The following is a 21,085-nucleotide window of genomic DNA, read 5'->3' as shown; positions in this document are numbered from 1 at the left end:
TCTGGGGCTGCTCTGCCTTTACCTTTTTGTTCCAGGGGGTGGAGGCAGCTTGAGTTTTATATTCTCTTTATCCAGCCCAGTGATAGGAACCGAAGACTGTCTCCAACACATAAGCCTTTAAGCTGCAGACGTGCGTTGCTGAAGGCAGCATGCTCGTTGGCACTGGTGGACTTCAGGGCTTTGAAATTCTCCCAGCGGAGCTTTGGAGTATCACGGGGAAGGCGGCTTGTGAAGCTGTGTATTCTAATTTGGTTAATCTGAAAATTGGCTATGGCGATCGTCTTTAAACTTTATGTAGGAGCCAGACATTCTTGACAAAATTTTAGTCGCAGCTTTTAGGTTTAAAGCTGAGGGAAAGATGCTTTGGCGGCAGAACTTTGGAGTGGCTGACTGATTTGTAGTTGCATTTGTCAGTTACAGTTATTTCAGTGTTGTGTTACAGCTACACAGTTCTGGAAGTAAGGTGACTTTATTTCTGTATTGAAATTCATTGGGTTTGGTATTGGCTCTCCACTTAGCTCTAATATTATACAGCAAGTTGTACTAGCAAGTTCTTTGTCCTTCCGCCCTGGCTTGGGAAATTGGGAGTGAACTGGGCAAGTCCCAGTTTTTGTATTTCTTAAGGGGTCAGGCAGGTAAACTTGTCATCTCAAACCTTTCCTTTATACGGTTTGGCACCATTGTGCTGCTAGCTCTTCACTTGCCTGGGGCCAGTAAGCCCTTAATGCTTGACCAGCAGGGAGTGTGTTTTCTAACGGTGACCTCGTAAGGCCAGTGAGTGCCATGGGTTGAAACTCCCAAAGTATCTTCACACTATGTGGTGTGTCCTTGTCAAATACAGCAACTTAGTGTCGTCCCTCTTATCCCTGGTGTTCTAAGACCTCTTCAGTCCTATTTGTAACTAAAACATTAGAGCTAAGCCGCTTGGACTTCCTCTACGCAGTCTCTGTGCAAACACCATTCAGCACTAAAGTTCCTTTCAGAATGGAGAATTTGGGGAAGGTGCCTTTGCAGGTCTGATACCTGCCCTTGTCTCTGGCTAGGAGCCATCAGTGACAGCAGTAAATGATTAGAGTTTAGCTTGTATGATTTCAGGAACTGTGGGAAGGTATTGAGGATTTCTTTTTCTTCCCCTGAAGTCCTTAAGTAGGTGCCTGGCTGGTGCCAAAGATAGCAGGGGGGCACGGACTGGCCTGGTGGCCGAATGTCACGTGAGGAAGATGGAGCACTGTGATCTGACCAAGTGGTGTCTTGGCAAACAGGAGCACCGTGTCCTGGGAGCACAGTGCAAGGCCAGCTAGCTCGTCGTGCAGGTGCTCTGCTCGGCCTTCTTCCTAGAGCCCAACGCACTTTCCGTGTTGGGCTTGACCCCCAAAGGGAACCCCTCTTGTCATTTCTTTTCAGTTCCCCCAACTCCTCTGCCAACCAATGATGTCGATGTGTATTTTGAGACCTCTGCAGATGACAATGAGCATGCCCGCTTCCAGAAGGCTAAGGAGCAGCTGGAAATACGGCACCGCAACCGGATGGACAGGGTAAAGCTTGGCACTTCCCTTAGGCTCCTGGTGTTTGGCATTGGGTAGTAGGGTTTTCATCATTGAAGAAAAGGGACACCATCCCCCCCAGATTGTCATGCTTTGTTAGGATAGGTAAAGTGTGAGAGGTTAGCGGGGCCCTCTTCTAGGCAAGCCCAGCACCTGTCCCCCGATAATATAATTACTCTAAGTACGTATCGTGTTCAGACTCTGTGGAGCACTTCCTATAACCATTACATCCTTGTTATTTTTCTTTGCTGTGAACTAGCTTTTAAAAATTTTTTTTATTTTAAGGAGGGAAACTATTTAACTGTTGTAAATAGAAAGCTAGTGTCTTGCCATTAGAACAGGTAGCTGTAAAAATAGACGAGGGCAAACCTGAATTAACACACTCTAGCTAGGTGCTGTTGCCTGCTGAAGTTTCTGAGTCTCAGGATGCTTTTTTCTTTTCTTTTTTTTTTTTTTAAGATTTTATCTTTCTATTTGGCAACAAGAGAGGAGAGAGGGAGAGAGAGCATGTGCATGCGCACAAGTAAGGGGGAGCAGCAGAGGGAGAGGGAGAAGTGGGTTCCCCACTGAACAAGAAGCCTGAGTGAGGCACCCAGGTGCCCCTCAGGATGCTTTCTCAAAAGAGCTGTAAGTGTTAGAGCAACCTGGTGAGCCATAGTGCAGATCTCTCCTGGAGTTACTTAGGAAGACTGAAAGAAAATTGAAAAGAATTTCTTGTCTGAATACTGCCTAAAAGCTCACACATCACCTGTGCTGGGCTTATACTTCGGGGAATATTTGTCGTTTTCTTTTATCCACAACTGTTCTGAGAAGTAGGTATAAAACATGGTGCTCACTCCCATTATTTTACATTTGTGAGGAGGCTAAGGCACAAAGACTTTTAAATAACTCGCCTGGGGTTATCTAGAACAGGGAGGTCATGGAGTTGAGGCTCTGTCTGGGGATGGTCATGGTCTGGGAGCTTCTGAGACAGTAATTCTGTGAACAAGCTTGAACAGCCCTGAGCTCGTGAGGGGTCATATGGTACAGTTTCCTCTATTAGATTTCAGGGCCTGGCGGTGGTGTTAGAAAATGGGGGGATTGTTTCAGAGATGATTCTCTGGTGATAGTGGCTTTGACCTTTGTTCTAGGTAAAGAAGGAATGGGAAGAGGCTGAGCTTCAGGCCAAGAACCTCCCGAAAGCAGAGAGGCAGACTCTCATTCAGGTAGGATGCGTTCTCTAGGGACAGAGCCTGCAGCCTGGCCCTCTGAAACCCAGTCAGAGCCAGACGCCCAGGAAATTAGAGTTTGACACTGTCTCTCAGTCGAGAGCTTATGTTACAGGGACGTTTTAAGTGGCCTTTTTTTTTTTTCTTCTCACCTCCATACTGGCATTCTCTAGAACTGATCACCTGTAGTAGAAGCAAAGCAAACCAACCAGAACACACCGAATTCATGCCAGAAAGCAACCTTAGCTGCCTCTGTTTGTTAATTCTGCTCTCCTGGCAAAAATCCTCGGTCATCTTCATTCTTAGGCTGTGACTTGTTTTTCAGCAGTACTGAATTCTTTTTTTTTTTTTCCCTCTCTCTCTCAAAGATTTATTTATTTGAAAGAGAGTGCATGTGTGTGCATGAGCATTAGTGTGTGTGAGTTGGGGGAGGGGCAGAGGGAATTTTCCTCCTTCCAGAGCGTGGGTAGGGGCTCGATCTCAAGACCGGTGAGATTGTGACCTGAGCCAAGACCAAGAGTCTGACACTGAGCTGGATGAGCCACTCAGGCGCCCCCTGAGTTCTGTTTTTGCACACTTCTTCAAAATTCAAAAGGCAGACAATAAGACACTCTGAGGTACCAGTCCATCTTCTAACTTTGCAAGAATGTAACCTTAGAGTCTTAGCAGCAGCTGGGTGCCCCTTGAATAGAAGAGAGTGTTGCTAGGAATAGGGATAGCAATTTATAAGACTGATTTGGGTTTCATAAAGCAGGTTGCATTTTAAATCAGTTTGTGTTTATGATTCACTGAAGTCTAGCTTCTTGCGATGTTAAGACTTTATTGGGACACCTTTTCTTTTTTATCAATCACTCTGAAAATCTGAGAGTGTTAATTTCTACATAGTCAGTGCATCCTATGCAGAGAAATTTAGTTCCACGGCCTTCAAACTTTACCTTCAAGCCTGGCCAGGTACTTCAGAGATAACTTGCCCTTCATTCAGGACTTTGATGTGAATGACTCAGCATAACCTACCATGCTGTTGGGATATGTTTCAAACTCTAGCTCCCGTTGGTCTGTGTCTCAGGATTTGGAAGTTGGGCGCCTTGGCCATAGTGTGGAAAGGACAGCATTCCTCCTCTTGCAGGGCACATTGAGAAAGCCCACACTGGGCTTGCAACACTGGTGATTTCAGCGACAGAAGTGCTGATTTGGACTCTGATGCTCAGATCGAACATGCTTTCATTGGATGAGGTTGTGATTTTTCTGACAGCATTCAGAGTGTACTTGGATCTTACCCTTGCTCCACTCCTCTGACCCTGTTACCGACTTGCACAGGCTCTGGGCGAGGAGAAGAGCAATGGGGGCTCAGGCTGTTTGCTTAGACTTCCTCCAGGCGCCGTGAATTACATGCCATTCCTGCTTTCTCGGTTTAGCACTTCCAAGCTATGGTGAAAGCCTTGGAGAAAGAGGCAGCCAGCGAGAAGCAGCAACTGGTGGAAACCCACCTGGCTCGAGTGGAAGCCATGCTGAATGACCGCCGCCGAATGGCTCTGGAGAATTACCTCGCCGCCTTGCAGTCCGACCCGCCGCGGGTAAGTGGTGTGCAGAGCCCGGTCACTGACGACGAGCGCTGTCGTCAGGGTTGCCGGCTCTAGTGTAGGCCACATGTAGAACCCACGGATGATGATACACGGGTCAGCAAAATGATCACATTTCTATGATGAGTTCCGGCGAGGCTGGAGGAGGCAAGGAAAGCGGAGCAGGGAGAAAGAGGTACCATGTTCTAGTATGTGCTTAGGTCACCGGAGCACCACACTTTCTGCCTGTGTGTGCCGATTGTGATACAGAAGTGTCTGACCTCACGATACTGGTTGGTAGTTACTCAGTTCTTGAATTTTGTAGTAGCTTTACTTTCAAAGAATAAAAACCTGCCTTTCAAAGCTTTGGCACTTACTCTGTTCTAAATAAGATTATGAACAAAGGGGTAAAAGAACTTTTTTCAAAGCCCTTTGTGCTAGTGACCTCCTGCTTCTTTATCTCTTAACTATAATGTTAATTTATCTCTTAAATTAATGTTAACTTAATCTCTTAACTCCCCTTGCTTTGGGGGGATGGAAAGTACTGGAAAGTAAGATATTGGTATCCTTCTTCCTGTTTTCTTTTTTTTTAATTGGTATCCTTCTTAAGTGAGCAAGTAGAGTCTTTCTGGGTGACACAGGGGCTGCTGACCTTGTAATTAAGGTGTCAGATGCTTAACCCAGTAAAGAGGAGAGATTGAGTGGGAGAGTGGGCTAGAGATTCTGGAAAACACTGTTGGTTAAGGAGCCAGTATAACTTTGGAACTTAGTTTTTGGTACTTTGTGTGGAAAGGTTAGTTTCTTGCTACTGGGCAAGCTAAAAGCTTTAAAAAGCACAGCTTTCATCCTTATGCCTGACTGGACTTTACATTCTTAGGTGAGTGCTTTTAAGCTTTGCTTTCCTGCCTATTTTCATTCTGTAGTGTCCGGGTCTTTAAACTACTGTTCTCTCTTGCAGCCTCATCGCATTCTCCAGGCCTTGCGGCGTTACGTCCGCGCCGAGAACAAAGATCGCCTGCATACCATCCGTCATTACCAGCATGTGTTGGCTGTTGACCCAGAAAAGGCAGCCCAGATGAAATCCCAGGTACAACTAGACAGTAGAAATTGCGGTGGGAGCATCTCTAGTGGGGAGACTGCTTTGATCAGTGGTCGGGCGGTGCTGATAGTAGAAACCCCTTTTCCGTACTTTCTTCTTTTAGGTTATTTCTACTTAAAAGAGTTTCTGGAAGTTTAGGAATGCATGAATTATATTGAAGGGCTAAGTCAGTTTTTCAGTCTTTTTTATACCTGTTTATTTCTGATTTTGGGTACCACCAAAATGAATATTTGAATACGTACAGATATATACATATCTGAATGATACATAGTTTGCACATATCCATTCATTCAGATGAATGAATGGATATATGCAACTGTATCAAGTAATTCTAAAAATTGTTTTGTTTGTTTTGTACATGAGTTTTAGTTGAGACAGACAGTGGTACATTCCTTGGTTTTGTTCCATGCGGGGCCCAGCTTTCCTTTACAGTGATCTGGAGAGATTTGTTTCTGGATCCTCTTAATTTCAGTATCCTCCGTTAACTTGCGTTTTACTCTTCTTGTGTTTATAGAAAAGAAGCCTGGCCTACAAGCCTGCTGGCTTCCCTATAAACCAGCAAGTCTAATAGTTTAGCCTGTTGGTTTTCCTAGAGGGCCTTGTCATGACACAACTGATCATATTTAATTTCCTCCCCTATTTTAAATCGAGTGCTGTGCTGACTGCCCAGTGTCCATGGGATGCACTTAGCTGCGGGGACTTGCCCATCTCCCCAGAGACTCGCCTCCCAGCCTCTTGCCGAGTGTGTATTACGGTTGCAAGGCAGTCAGCCCAGAAGTCTTGCAACCGCGGTGGCTGCTCCCTTGGTTCAGATGTTGGAAAGCCTGCTGTCCACATGCCAGACCCTGTGCTAGCATCTGACCTTGTAGAGTGGAATCCCACGTGTACCCTTGAGCAACTCACCATCAGTGTAGTATTAATTACAGTAGCCATGAAGATGAAGAACTACCCTTACACATACAGAGTTAACTCCAGAAGCTGGATGTTTGGGGGAACGAGAAAGAGTGGGAGAATTTGGACAGGGATGGCTCTGGGGACCCCAGGAGGCATCTGGCATGGACCTGGAGCTCAAGGCTTTGCTTTGAGCTGGTTGGAGTAAGAGAGAAGGCAGAAGGCCAAGTCCTAGAGTAGCTTCCAGGAAGTATAGGTGGAACAATGCATCCACCTTGACAGGGGCTAGATTTCAGGTCTGCTTGGTTTTTTTGAAAACAAACAAGAAAACATAAACAAAAATCATGACTTTTTTTTTTCTTCAGATTTTTTTTTGTGGGGAATCTAGATTATCATGCAGTATATGGCGTGAGAGTAGAAGGAAAGGAGAGTAGAAGGAAGGAGGTGTCTGCTGGCAGGCTCACAAGTGCCACAGCAGATGGCGTGGGGAGTAGAACGCCCTCCTTTCTTAGCAGATCCCCGGGGGGAAAACCCGGCTCTTCCTCTATGGTATTTGCTCTGTGCTCTAAGCTCTTAGTTCTAGTAGAACTTGGCTGCTGAACTACACAAACTTTTGCATGTTCCCTGTTTTCTACACTTTAGAAAACGCTGAATACGTTCAGCCAGTTGCGGCATGCATGTTCAGTCTGCGCTGTGAACGGTCTGGTTCTCCTACCCCACCTGCTGTAGCTCAGGGCTCACTGGGAAGATACGGGTGTCCTGTATTCCACGCTGTTGCTCTTGTTTCTTCTGGGGGCACAAGAACCGTCCTCAATCAAATGGCTCTGTAAATCATGGGAAGTTTAACAGCATCCACACGCTTGCAAAGACTGTGGGTGGTGCATTTTCACTTTCCATTTGCATTTTCTAAGGCACTTACTCTTGTGCTTTCCCATCAATTTACTTGATTGAAAGAATGGCAAATATAAAATTAAATTGCTTTCATCCCTGCTTTTAAAGGTCAGAGAGACATCAATCTACAAAAAAGCATCTTTCCATTTAATTTTTTTTCCATGTTGACCATACTAATGGCTTCAAGCCCACTAATTAAGCCATAGGCTTAGAGCGCCCTCTTTAGGACGAGCATGGTAACTGCAAGTGTAACCATCCTGGATTAGCTTGCGTCATTTACGGGGACATAAAGCCTCACTGTGGCCTTCTGGTGGATGTTAGCCCAGGTTACCTTTCATTTCCACCCTGAGAAAAGCTTTAAGAGTAAATGACCATTTTTGATGGTTTTTTCCTTTTTTAAAAAACATGAACAACCTAGAACTGTTGTAAGTAAGTCTTTATCGCTCCCTAAAATCATGTTTACTTGTACCTTGGCATAAATTTTGGAAGGACTAACTAATTCAGTTAAATGTGAATAAACTTGTTATGTTATTCACCATGATAATCATTTCAAGCAATTACTTCACTAAGCAAATCCATGAGTGGCCTCCTCTCCATGGAGATGTACTTTCCAGCTCATGATTTCATTCTCTTTTTACTCCATCCAGTCTGACCAGTGGTAAGAATGGACTCCCTCCATCTGTCACTCAGCAAAACCTTACTGAGTATCCGGCATCGTATAATTTAGGGTGCTTTTTACTCTCGATTAGTACAGTTACTAAGTGCATTGTATAAAAATCAAATCAGTAACTGCCTAGAGTAAATTTTAAAATACTTTTTTTTTTAACTCCAAGCATTCTCTGGATAAATTCTCAGATCGTCAAGGGGTATTACATACAGTCTAAACATAGTCTTCTACAGCAGTGTGCTGCCCCCAATTTGAGGCTTCACTCTCTGTAGTCTTAGTTACCTACAGTCAGCTGCAGCCCAGAAGCGAATTATCCCCCCCCCCCCCGCCCCTTACCCTCAGGAGGTCATTAGGAGCCTAACTTTATTCACAGGGCCTCTGTCATTCCCCTCATGTCAACTCACATAGCATTTTCTCACATCATCACAAGAAGAAGGGTAACAGTGCAAGAAGGTATTTTGAGAGAGAGACCACATTAAATCCCTTTTATTATAGTATGATTGTTCTTTTTTATTGCTGGTTATTTTTATTGTGCCTAGTTTATAAATTGAGTTTTGTTCTAGGTATGTATGCGTTGGAAGAAAACCCAGTGTACATGGGGGTCGGTACTGTCTGCAGTTTCAGGCATCCAGGGGAGGTCTTGGAACATAGGCCCCACAGATAAGGGGGGGACTGTTGTACGTAGGGGTCAGTAAGTCAGGGTGGGGTTGGGTACATTTCCTCTGGCCAGCTGCTTTGCTGGGCTTTGTGGAGAATATACGTTTTCAGCTGATCTTTGAGGAAGTGAGCATCTGCCAAGTTTGCTCTGGGCCTGGCTCTGTTGGTAACAAGGCCGCTCTGCCGTTCTGTGCCTCCAGGTGATGACACATCTCCATGTGATTGAAGAAAGAAGGAACCAGAGCCTCTCCCTGCTCTACAAAGTACCTTACGTAGCCCAAGAAATCCAAGAGGAAATTGGTGGGTGTTGGGTTTGTCTCGAGGTCCAGTGGGACTTCCGGCTGAGGCTCAGGGGTGTCAGCAGTGCAAGATGAGAGAAATCGGGGCATCCAGGGCTGGGAAGCCAGGCATTAGCCACCAGGTTTTAAGTCTCAAATTCACTAGAGCTTACGTGGCAAGGTCAGGGAGTAACCCTGGACAGATGCACTGGCTGGGAGCCACAGAGCCTTGAGTTTCTTGACCTTGACTCTGTGACCAGAAGAAAAACTCCAATGTGTGAAATTGCGGGGCACCTGGGGAGCTTCCTGTTGCCCTTTTCCTCCTTAACTCCTTCCTTGCAGTTAAGGCACCTGCTTTACACACGTTCTCACTTCCCTCCCTCTTCGTGCTCTTCATCTTCTTCGTTTATTTGGCAAACACAATGTCTGCTGTGTGTCACAGACAGCAGTCGGTCTGTCCAGGAGGTCATGTTACAGTAGGGGAGTCAGGAAAACAAGACAAGGGGTGCCACGTGGTGGGGAGAACAGAGTGGAGCGGCGGAGAGTAGCTGGGTCGTCGGGGAGGCTGTGTCAGCACAGTAGCCTGGGATCCACGTGATGAGAAGGAGCCTCCTGCGCAAAGATCCTGAGGGGCAGGACACGGTGAGCGGAGGAAAGACTCCTGCAGCTGCCTGAAGCTTTAGTCAGGTGGACACATTTGAGTAGATCGGCTGGAACACTGAGGGAGTAAGGGGGCTAAAGAAGTTAGCAGAGGCCAATTTGCAGAGATTTTAGCAAAATCAAGGAGTGTGGGTTTTATTCTAGGAGAACAGCCTTTAGAGGGTTTTAAACTAGGGAGTGACTAGATCTGTATTATGCTTTAAAAAAGAACAGGAATTAAAAAAAAAATTCATTGGCTGCTGTGTGGTATTAAAATGACAAACTTGCCAGGAAGCCATTGTAAACATCCAGGCGAGAAATGCAGTGTGATAGTCATGGAGGAAATACAGAGATGGGTCTGAAGGGCACGTGGCAGAGGAGGGGTGAGCCTGCTGTGCTGCTGGGCAGAGGGACAGGAAACACTGAGGGCAGGGCCCAGGCTTCCACTGTCAGCAGCGAGGACGGTGGCGCCCCTTTACTGAGGAAAAGCGTTCTCTTTCTACAGGAGAAAATAGAAGTTGCTGCTAGACATAAGTGCGGGTGTAAGGGAGGCTGGCCGGTGAGCCAGAGGACAGGGCAGTAAATTGGAGGTACAGATTTGGGGGTCCTGGCCTATGCATGCATCAGATCTCTGCTGTGGGAAGAAACCATTGAGCCCCAGAGTGAGTTCCTAGAGGAGAGGGGCATGGGGGGATGGGGGCCCTGGGCTCCTGGTGCTGGGGTTCTGCAGTGGTATGGAATCAGAGTCGTAGGTAGGAGGGAGTCATCTGCTGCCTTGTGAGCTGGCGAGATGCTCCCTTCAGCAGAATGACCAGCTTAGCCTCGTTCACACTGGCGGTATTTCTGAAAGCCACTCGCTGCCGTGTCTGTCTTTGTCAGACGAGCTGCTTCAGGAGCAGCGGGCCGACATGGACCAGTTCACTGCCTCCATCTCCGAGACGCCCGTGGACGTCCGGGTGAGCTCCGAGGAAAGTGAGGAGATCCCGCCGTTCCGTCCCTTCCATCCCTTCCCATCCTTACCTGAGAACGAAGGTGTGTATGATCGCACGATTGGCGGCCCAGTTGCTGGCGGGGCTGGCCTGGGCAGGGTGTGGCACCCAGTTAGAAAGTTGAAGGGAGCATTTTAGAGCCTGGTGGGACAGCTGGGCAGGGAAAAGGAAACTGGATTCCCCAAGCGTCTGCTGTGTGCAGGCACCATGCTGGGGGCCTTCAGGTGGTTGGCTTCCGGATCCCCATGAGGTTAGTAGTAGCTCTCCCACTTCATAGATGGTTTGTGTGAAACCCTCTCTTTCTCCTGGTCCTGTCAGCTGCCACCAGACTGTGTGACTCCTTGCACGTGGACCTCACTCTGCTGCTGAAATAGCACTTCCATGTTATGTGAGGTCATCAGCTTTTCATAACAAGTGGGGGGGGGCAGACCGTGGAGAGGCCACAGAGGAGGCTTGACTTGTTCAAGGTGACACCTCTGGTACGGGGGGCGGAGGGGTGTGTTGGGCGGGATCAGAAGTCCTGTCGCTGTGACTCCCGGTCTGGCATGCTTCCTTCTATTCCCTTGCTGGTTCTCAGTGTCTGAAAGGATCTTTAAAAGCTGTGGGTCTGCACCAGAAATAAACAAGCTGCTGAGCCAGGTGCCCTGAGACCAGGGTGTGGAATCAGTTTCTATTTATTTGTCTGCTGCGCTAACTGCTAATGGGGGTGACAGGGAAAATCGTGGCCACAACCCTAGAGTCCTTATCATACCCCTGGTGCCCGGGACTGTCTTCATTTGGGCATTCCAGGATGTAAAGAAGTTAAGTGTCTGCCCGGGGTCATGTAGCTTGTAGGGGGAGAGTAAGGATCTGAGCCCCTGCAGTCCTGGGTGTGGTCAGCTGCCCGTGGTCAGATAGAGTGGTGCGGGCCAGACACCTGCTGAACGAGGACCATGGGGAGCATCCAGCTTGGCCTTCAGACCTTAATTGAATGCCTTCTGAACCAGTTACCCCAGAAGCACCAGTTCAGTGTGAGTGACCTTGAGGTACTCAGAATCTGAGAAAGGAGCCAGATACATAAAGAGATACCACTTCGTTCCCAAACCCTACCCTTCCCAACGCCGGACTTCCGTGGGCCTGTAGGTAGGCCGTGCTCACACACCTTGTTCCGGGCCAGGGCATCTTGCACAGGTCTGAACTAGGACCTTTTCCCCTGTTTCAGAAAACCATGGTTGATACTGACTTTATTATTTCCTCAGAAAAATAAAGTGTGGGCTCAGCTGAAGAATTTGGGGCTCTCCCAGAAAATTTCCCCCCAAAGACCCAAGGCAGACCTGTTCTTTCCCTCCTGCCTTCCAGTCCATATGCGGCGGCTCTTACCTCCTGGTTTGTTTGCGGGGTATTTTGGGCATATCTTTAAGGAAGCTTACTTTCTGTTGACGTTACAGAGAAATTCTCAGATAGGAATTTTGAAAGAAGCCATTTTCTTTCTTAATCTCCTTTTTGTGCTATTTTTTTTTTTTATTGTTTTCCTTTCTGCTAGACACTCAGCCGGAGTTGTACCACTCAATGAAAAAAGGTTGGTCTGTCAAAGATGTTACCTTTAAAGACCTCATTCCTCTTCACTTCCCCCATGTGTCAGGAGTTTCATTTTCTGTGTCATCCCATCACCTGAGATCTTCCCACCTCATTTCTTCAGGCGTGGCTGGGAGTGGAGCCAGATAGCCCTGCGTCCCCCACGTAGAATCCAGTGTCAGTGGTGTTGGTGATAAGGTGCCATCCTAAACTTTCCTTCTGGATGCCCAGAGAATCCAGATGTTTCTGTGGAACATTTTCGTCTGGGTAGATTTTTAAATGCATATACAACTTAAACAGGTTGGCTGGAATTGCTCCTATATTTGAAAATAACACCGGGTGCGCCTGGCTGGCTCAGTCAGTAGAGCCTGTGACTCTCGATCTTCAGGTTGGGAGTTCGAGCCCCACATTGGGTGTAGAGTTTACTTTAAAAAAGAATCTTTTAAAATAATTAAAATGTGCTTGATTTAGAGGCAGGTAGACAGTCGTTTTCTTTGACCTCTTCCCCCCCACCCAACCCCCCCCATTCTGCTGCTCCCACTACATCTTTCCTTTCCTTTTCACTGTACCTGGCCCTTTGTTGATGCCCACTTGTCTCCTGTCCGGAGTTGTAGCCATCCTCAAAAGCTTAGAAGCTGGTGGACAGAACAGGTTGTGACAAGTGAATTCTTGCTGCGCAGTAGTGAGCGTCGAAACTTCAGAACGTGCTAGTACTCCGTAGGCACCACTCTGAGGGCCTCACGTGCTTGCTCTCATTTAATGCACTGAGCATACCTCATGGTCGGGTTTTAGCTCTCTCTGACAGGTTGGGTGGTTAAAGAAGCCCCAGGTTGCAGGATTTGCTCAGACTCATGACTTTGAGAAATGGAGGAATTCAGATTTGAACCCAGCTCCTTTGTTTTCAAAGCCCATGCGTTTCTGTTCCATAGTGTTGCCGAATTTCCCCAGGTAGTTGGGTAGTCTGCCATCCTAGGGTCAGTGTGTTCTTAGGGTGTATTTTATGAGCCCTGTCTGCTGGCTCTGGCAGACTGTGGTTGGACTGAGCAGTGTTCTCGAGGAATTTGATGTTGTGGTTTTTGCCACAGCTTTTCCTCAGAACATGAGAGTGCAGTTCAGATCTTGTAAAAATCACTTATATGTAAATACCTGATTTGGTTCTACTTGAATATGCTTCTTCTTGGAGATGACTGTGTTTGTTCCCTTTCTTCTGAACAGTACATCCTAGATATTTGTAGCTAGAGGTGAATTTCCTAGTTTACTTAGCTTTCGTCCTCATACTTCAGTTGTTATTAGCTGGAATAATTTGAACATGAGTTTTTGTTCTCTTAATGTCACTTATTTATCTCTTCTAGAAAATCAAAATGGTTTTGGTCAGTGTTTAAGAAAACCTGTGCGTTATGCCACCAGAGGAATTTGAGAATGGTCTAGACTAGTAGTAGGACTTGAAATTAGTTGGTTCAGTGCCATGTTACTTTTCAAATAGGATCTTGCCCTGTGACCTTTAAAATCTGATGGAGGAGAGAAGAGGGAGTGACAGAAGGATTAGAGTTTACTAGGCTTATTCGTCCGCATCCTTGCTGAGACAGCACCTCTCCAGATTCTTCTTTCTCAAGTAGTAGGCGGGCAGTAATACTGTTCCAGTGGCATTTTGAGACTACAAAAGCCAGCCCTGATTTAACACACCCTAGAATCGAGTTGTGAAATTCCTCTTTGAAGTGAAAGCTTTAGGAAAAACCGGCATTATTTTTGGCTGCCTTCTCATGAGTGAAGACCGTAGCGAGCCCGCGTGATCGGCGCCTGGGGTAGCTATTACTCATCACCCCGCAGCAAGAGCAAGTGCGGTTGTGAGCTGGAAGGCTTGGCTGTGGCTGGGCCCAGCGTTACTGTTCGCAAGCCCAGGGACAGCAGTGCTTGGCACGTCCTTTGGTGTGAGTCGTCCTCACATGCACGTTGCCCCCTTAGAATGCTGGGTGTGCTGGCAGGGGGACCTCTCTGTAGAAGGCTCAGATCACAGACATGCATATACAGTGGTGATCTTACTATTCACGAGAAACCGGGAGGATGACTAGGAGTCCCACGCTTTTTGGAGCTGGAAATAAGGAGGGTGCTCGTCCGTTCTTCTGTGCCGGGTTTGTGCTGGCTTGTCACGCCACATCTTCACATACTGTCATTTGGGGTGCCATGCTCAGGTGACATTGGCTCAGGCGATGTCTGACCTTGACAAGAGGAGTGTGGCCAGTCTTGCTCCATATACAGAAAGGTACCTTCCACCCTCGTGTTTAGAATTCTCCCTGTCTGTGGAATGCTTCCTTCCTGTTCCTTCTCTGATCCCCACTGAAGATGTGACATCTGTGACCTAAGCCCTCAGAGGGCGCCAGGCTAGTGGGAGACACAGAGGAGGACGAATGAGGATAAACAAGGATTTTCAGTGCCGCAAGCTGGGAATGTCTCCCAGGAGGAGCTGCAGCTCGGAGGACAAACAGGAAGTGTTTGAGGTCAGGCAAGGAGGGTATCTCAGGCGGAAAGAATTGCCTGTGGAATAAAATAGGACGCTTGAGGCAGACGTGCAGATTCCTTGCTGGTACGCTGGTGCCTCCATGCAGAGGGAGCCCAGGGTGTGGAGGTACCGGGTCGTGGGATAACAGGCGCTTGGTAATCTCACGTGAGGCTTAGAATGCCTTCACTCCACTTCTGTTTTCATTACAATAAACATTCTCTTCTGAAGGCTGGCATTCCACTTTTTCCAAGCTGGATATAAGTAAGCACTCTCCTCCTCCATTATATCCATCGGTCCTCTGAAAAATGCCTGTACCGTTCATCCTTACAGCACAGTGCATCCCCACAGCTGGGAATAAAGTAGCATATCATGTAGCCGGGGTGGGCAATGGGGGTGGGGAGGTGATAGCGAGGGCTCCCCGGCCCTCAGGAGGGGGTCTGCTGCTACCGTGAGGTTGGCACGAGGCCAGCCCAGCCTGGGAAACACTCTGCTGTGATCTCTCCCCAACACAGGATCTGGAGTGGGAGAGCAGGATGGAGGACTGATCGGTGCTGAGGAGAAAGTGATTAACAGTAAGAATAAAGTGGATGAAAATATGGTGAGCCATCACTCCCTTCTGCCCTGCCCTGTTGTAATTTTGAGACTAATCAGCGTGAGTGGCATTGTTCTGGACGCTTCCCAGGTGAACCTCCGTGTGTTCCTTTTCCGTGTGGTAGAAATTGGGTCGGCTCCAGCTGCTCCCACAAATCGGTTGTGGTGTTGAGCATCTGGGTATGAGAAGGGATAAAGAATCACTTTTCAGCAGTAGCTCATCTGTTGCTATAGACTGGCACCTACAGATCTCAAATACGAGAGGCTGTTTTCAAGTGAGTATAGAAATTTAGTAACTTGAAATTGGAATATAGTCGACATTCACTCTTCTGTTGCTTTAGGTTTGTATCTACTGTTACTATTCTATGAGCACTTTCTGGATTATTCTTGACCGAGTTCAATATTTAAACATGCTTTCTTGGTAGTCTGTCCTGAAATGTCTCTCCTTGGTGGTTACCTAAAGGGAAATGCAGGGGAAGGTCCCTGAGGAGGCGGCTGTGATGCAGTAACATTGTGTCCGCACTTGCTTCCGCCTTGAGGGGTTTGGGGAGTGGGTTTAGAAGGTAACGAACTGCTTGGTTAGTGGGTGTCCTCAGGACTCTGCTTCCCTCCACCATATAATACATGGAGTGGAAAAGAAGCGGCTCCATTTGTATTAAATGTCCGCGTGCACCCAGTTGCTGACCTCTTCATACTGTTTCAGGTCATCGACGAGACTTTGGACGTTAAGGAAATGATCTTCAATGCTGAGAGGGTTGGCGGCCTGGAGGCAGAGCCGGTATGTGTTCAGCTGCAGACCCCCAACGCCAGGAGTTCACTCTTTCCATTTCAAGGGAAAAATGGAGAGATGCCTGGCGTTTCGAGCTTTCAAAGGCCCCCATCCCCATTTTTCCATACTTTGGGCTAAGAAAGCTAAAATTAGGATCTCCGTGGAGATTGGGAAAAGTGGGAGTTCTCGTTATGGGGATGGTTACTTGGAAGGCGGGACCTTGGCACTCCCTTAGTTTTCAGAGTCACGACTCTCCAGGAGCTTGGCCCTCCTGGAATGCATGTCTCCCGCCGTGCAGAGTCACCGAGACCTTGTCGCACATCTGTTCGGTTACTGTAGGAATCTGTGGGGCCCCTGCGGGAGGACTTCAGTCTGAGCAGCAGCGCCCTCATTGGGCTGTTGGTCATCGCGGTGGCCATTGCCACGGTCATCGTCATCAGCCTGGTGATGCTGAGGAAGAGACAGTACGGCACCATCAGCCATGGGATCGTGGAGGTGAGCAGCAGGCCTTTCTGTGCCCCGAGCTGGTGATGGTTGGCTCTGTGCTGTCAGGGAGGTTTATGGAATTCAAACATTTCAATTTCATAGGTTAAATCAGTTACTTGGTTATCAGGTCAAGTCTTGGAAGTTCGCCCCAACTGAATTATGTTGTCCCTATCACATTTTAACATTAATTTGGGCCTTTGACTGTGAACGTGAGGAAACCATAAAAGAGTGTTTTCTGGTGCAGAGGGTGAAAACTTTTTTCAGATGATTTCCTTAGTGTTTCATTCTTTCTGATATATTTAGGTATTTGAGAGTAAAGACTGTCGATACCCTTCTTTAATTTTTGTTTTTGTTGTTGACTTGGGTTTTTTTGAGGAGCAAACCAAGTATATGACAGATAAGGCAACAGTGGCAATCGTGAGTAAGTGTTCAAAGTATGAAATAAATAGTATTTTTATTTTTATTTTCATTTTTTAAAAAGATTTTATTTATTTATTTATTTATTTGACAGAGGGAGAAAGAGAGCATGGAGGGTGGCAGGCAGAGGCAGAGGGAGAGGGAGAGAGAGGAGCAGAGCCCCCCCCCACCCCACCCCAACCTAACTGACTAAGCCACCCAGGCTCAGTCCCAGTAGTCTTTTTTTTTAAGTGGGGGGAGAAAGCAACAGGAAATTCAGAGCCAGAGCAGAGCGTTTCAGTTCCGTCTTCTGGTGATTCATAATTAGAACTGCTTACAACTCATTTTGAGGTGAGTGATGGGAATGTCCAAATTTCTTGGTTCCAGAAAATGAATACAATAAATAAGGAATGTGATGTGCTCTGGAAAATCAGTCCAGATGTGTGTCTTAGTTTCACCTCCTGCTGGATACTTGCCTAGTAGTAGAATTTCTGAGCTAGAAAAGACCCGAGAGATCATGTGGTCCCAGTCCTTATTTTACAGGGATTGCTCCCCGAGGCTGTCCCGAACAGTTGGTGGCACTGCTGAGACTTTGTTGGCGCTGTGCCGCTAGGAAATTCAGTTCACTCTTTTCTTTTGTTCAGACTCGGCGTTTAGGACAGGTTTCAGCAGCCTCTTTGACCCCCTTCTTTTCCTCCTCCTCCTCCTCCTCCTCCTGTGTCCTTGCCACCAGCTCTGGTTCGCTGTGCCCAGTGGCAGTTGGACACCAGGTAGATTTTGGTTCCTGGGGGACCGCACAGCACACTGCTCCCATCTTCCGATCGCCTGTGCGGTTCTCTTCTGGGACAGTGCAGTGATCTTCCATCTTCGTCCTTCCAGGTTGACCCAATGCTCACGCCAGAAGAGCGCCACCTGAACAAGATGCAGAACCATGGCTACGAAAACCCCACCTACAAATACCTAGAGCAGATGCAGATCTAAGCGGGAGGAAGCGCGGCGCCGGTCGGAGCGGGCGCTGCAGGTGGGCCAGGAGAGGGAGGCCCGACGTTTGGGAGCAACTCCTGCCCAGCAGTTGCTCCCAGAGGATTCCAGCTTCCATTCGGACCTCCTGGATCATTAAGACTATAAAATACTACTGTAGAATCACAATGTCCATTCTTTTAAATGGGTGAAAAATGTTAATATAACTATATGATATATAAACCTTAAATGAAATGAAAAAAAATCTATTGCAGATATTTGACTGATGTAGTTTTCTTTTTTTTAATTAATCAGAAATCCTACTTCTATTGTATTGTCTCACATATGCTCTCTGTAAATGGACAATATTGGTTTTCAGTGATAGACTGTCTGTGCAGGCCGTCCCAGTTGCATTGTATAAATCACTGTTTAAGGCTCATTCACTGTCCTGGTTTTTCTTAGGGGGAAAAAAAAAGAAGAAGAAGAAGAAACTAAGGCAGTATTCCCTTTTTCAATGAGCTAGCTTCCAAAAAGTTGTCCAGAAACCAAACGTGATCGGGAACAGTCATTGACCATTCAAGCACATCATGAGACCCTCGCAAAATCATGTCAGAGGACCAGGTTCTTGGAAGTCTGGTTTTCCCAGTGCTGGGCAACTTGGTGTCACCCAGGAGGCTGAAAGCATTTGGTTTGGCGGCTTTTAGGGAGCTTACTGTATACAGATTAGGGCAGCCAATACTGCTTTCCTTCTAAATCCAGTTCTTCCGCGGAAATTAGCCTGTAGTTTGTATAGGACGTTCTTCCACTGTCTGCCGTTGACTGACCGTAGCTTTTTACTACTCACTTCCCTTCCCCGTCACGTCCACACGTGCTGTCTTTTCCTCTTTGGACATACCCCCCCCCCCCCACCGCCCACCTCGCCGAGGCACTGAGCCTCGTCCCTCCCCGTTATACCCTGACTTCCCTGGCCGCCCCCTCCCGGCAGCTGCCTCTCAGCTGCTCAGAGAAGACCGCAGTACTGGGTGGCCCTCCCCGCTCCCCCCACCCCACCCCGGGAGAGAGGTGTGGGACTGGCTTTATGTGCAAAGAGCATATTCCACATTGTAACGAAATGCTCTGTAGACACTGTGGAAAGCTTTGGAGATTTTGTTTCCTTCACCTGAGTCTTCGTGATGCTTGTATAGTTGATGATGCTCACAGTTTTTCTTTTTTTTCCTGTTTTTTTCTTTCTTCTCCTTTTTTTATTTTAGTCTGGAGGTTCTGGTAACCTGTGGTGTAATTTTTTCTATTTCCCTGTGACCGTTTTTTTGTTTTTTAGGGTTTTTTTTTTCCTTTCTTCCCCCCTCCTCCCTTATCCATGTGTCTTCCCACTATGCACAGATAAACTTCACCTACAAACTCCTTAATCTGATTTGTGGAGAATGTACAGTTGAAACACATCAATAAATACTTTAACTTCCACCAAGACTCCTTGTTTTCATTGGCGTGGTGTTAATCCGTGATGATCGCGGTAGCCATTCTGCCCTCCCTAGAAGGTTCCAAGCTCTGCCACAGGGACAGAAATCTGGCCACTCAAGCAATTTGGCTCTTAGGCTTGAATTCCATTTTTTCATTTATAAAAACTAAGGGAGGGGCTCCTGGCAGGCTCAGTCGGTAGAGCGAGTGACTCTTGATGTCAGTGTGGTGAACCCCAAGTTGAGTGTAGAGATTATGAAAACTGGGATGCCTGTGTGGCTCAGTCATGTCTTCATGTCTGCCTTCAGCTCAGGTCATGATCCCAAGGTCCTGTGATCAAGTCGCACATCAGGCTCCTTGCTCAGCAGGGAGCCTGCTTCTCCCTCTGCCTGCTCTGCCTGTTCTGCCTGTAGTTAGTTGTCTGTGCTTCTGACAAATAGATAAATAAAAATCTTAAAAAAAAATCTTTATTAAAAAAATGAAAACCAAGGGAACTATTCTTTCATTATTATTTCCATTAATTTCCTCCACCATGTTTTAAGTTTTCTAAAATGCTAATTTGGTTGGACTTCTCTGATTTTTTTCCTTCAAAATTTCCCATGTAGTTTCAGTCTATAATCTGAGGGCTTGCTTTGCTTTTTATCTTGCAGCCTTTTTGGTGAATTTTGTAAGTAAAATTTCAGAAGAGCTGCTTGCTTTAGTTTACTATTTCTCTTAACATCCCTTTTCACAAAGACAAGTCTGAGTTTACACATGACACTTTAATTTACTATTGACCAAAAAAAAATTACTATTGACTTCCTGTTACTGACTTCCTGTAAATCTGTAGCAATCATTTATTTGATCATGGTTAGTTTAAAAAGTAAGAGGGAAAGTTAGCTGAGTGTTTTGCCCAACAATATTGAATTTGGGTTACTGATATTTATTAATATGAGACTTCTTTTTGAAACTGGAAACAAGGAGTCGGAATTGTGGCTGGATTTTCAGAGGTGTTTTCCAGCCTTGACTTCTGTTTCTTTAATGACCTGCCACTAGGAGGTGCTGTTTTCTCACTGAAGGGTTTTTTTTTCTCTGACCTCTGCCTACAGAGCTTTGTGTCTGGGGGTGGTTTTCATTGGTGTTTTAAGTATTTTTAGTGTCTGGCTACATGTGTGAGAGTAAACTCAGGGGCTAATGTTAGAGTGCACCCTAGATGAGCATAATGCTGGTTTACATGCATAGTGCAGTGAAGGTAACATTTCATGTATGTCTGTAAATATTCGTGTGTACATATATGATGCATGCATCTTGCTTAGAATGCTCAAATATAATGACCGTGTATTTTACAAACCTGGGGCCAGGAAGCACCGTGGGACACACTCGTTGAACAGGCTGCTGCTTTGTAACCATCGGCACTTCCCTGTCTGCCTCTTCCTCCTCCCTTGACTACTCAGATTGCTGCCAGGAAAGCCATGAAAAAAACCAAAACTTCTAATTCTAATTCTTTTCTTTTTTTCCTAAAGGTTTTATTTATTTGAGAGAGAGAGAGAGAGAGCAAGCATGAGAAGGGGGAAGGTCAAAGGGAGCAGCAGACTCCCTGCTGAGTAAAGGGGGAGGGGGATTCGGGACTGGATCCCAGGACTGCAGGATCATGACCTGAGCCAAAGGCAGTTAGCCACCCAACCAACTGAGCCACCCAGGCACCCCAAAACTTAAAAGATTTTATTTATTTGACAGAGATCACAAGTAGGAAGAGGCAGGCAGAGAGAGGGGGGGAAGCAGGCTCCCCACTGAGCAGAGAGCCTGATGTGTGGCTCAATCCCAGGACCCTGAGATCATGACCTGCGCCAAAGGCAGAGGCTTAACCCACTGAGCCACCCAGGCGCCCTGAAACTTTTAATTCTTAAAGCGAGCTTCTGGCAGAGTGATCTCCAAAATATTGTCACTTGACCTTCTGCAGTATCAGCTGGAAAATG

The 21,085-nt window shown here is 46.8% G+C and overlaps 1 protein-coding gene across 5 annotated transcripts in view; it reads left to right on the top strand.

The window, feature by feature from the left end:
- APLP2 (amyloid beta precursor like protein 2) overlaps positions 1-19,136 on the top strand; it is an 84,549-nt gene extending 65,413 nt beyond the window's left edge. For 2 of the 5 annotated variants that reach the window (XM_059413804.1, XM_059413785.1), the window contains 11 exons: positions 1,405-1,535; positions 2,675-2,749; positions 4,168-4,326; positions 5,270-5,398; positions 8,717-8,816; positions 10,313-10,465; positions 11,945-11,980; positions 14,986-15,071; positions 15,768-15,842; positions 16,173-16,328; positions 17,595-19,136. In XM_059413804.1, the coding sequence (XP_059269787.1) occupies positions 1,405-1,535; positions 2,675-2,749; positions 4,168-4,326; positions 5,270-5,398; positions 8,717-8,816; positions 10,313-10,465; positions 11,945-11,980; positions 14,986-15,071; positions 15,768-15,842; positions 16,173-16,328; positions 17,595-17,696 (1,202 nt within the window). In that variant the 3' untranslated portion in view covers positions 17,697-19,136. Of the gene's footprint in view, positions 1-1,404; positions 1,536-2,674; positions 2,750-4,167; positions 4,327-5,269; positions 5,399-8,716; positions 8,817-10,312; positions 10,466-11,944; positions 11,981-14,983; positions 15,072-15,767; positions 15,843-16,172; positions 16,329-17,594 lie in introns of those variants that run through there. The other 3 variants (XM_059413814.1, XM_059413795.1, XM_059413821.1) reach the window with 2 other exon arrangements.
- The last annotated feature ends 1,949 nt before the right edge of the window (positions 19,137-21,085 follow it).

The sequence above is a fragment of the Mustela nigripes genome, chromosome 1 (genome assembly GCF_022355385.1).
Source record: "Mustela nigripes isolate SB6536 chromosome 1, MUSNIG.SB6536, whole genome shotgun sequence".
NCBI classification, from domain to species: Eukaryota; Metazoa; Chordata; class Mammalia; order Carnivora; family Mustelidae; genus Mustela; species Mustela nigripes.
Note: the sequence above shows the minus strand (reverse complement) of the source record. Positions and strands in the feature narration are given on the sequence as shown.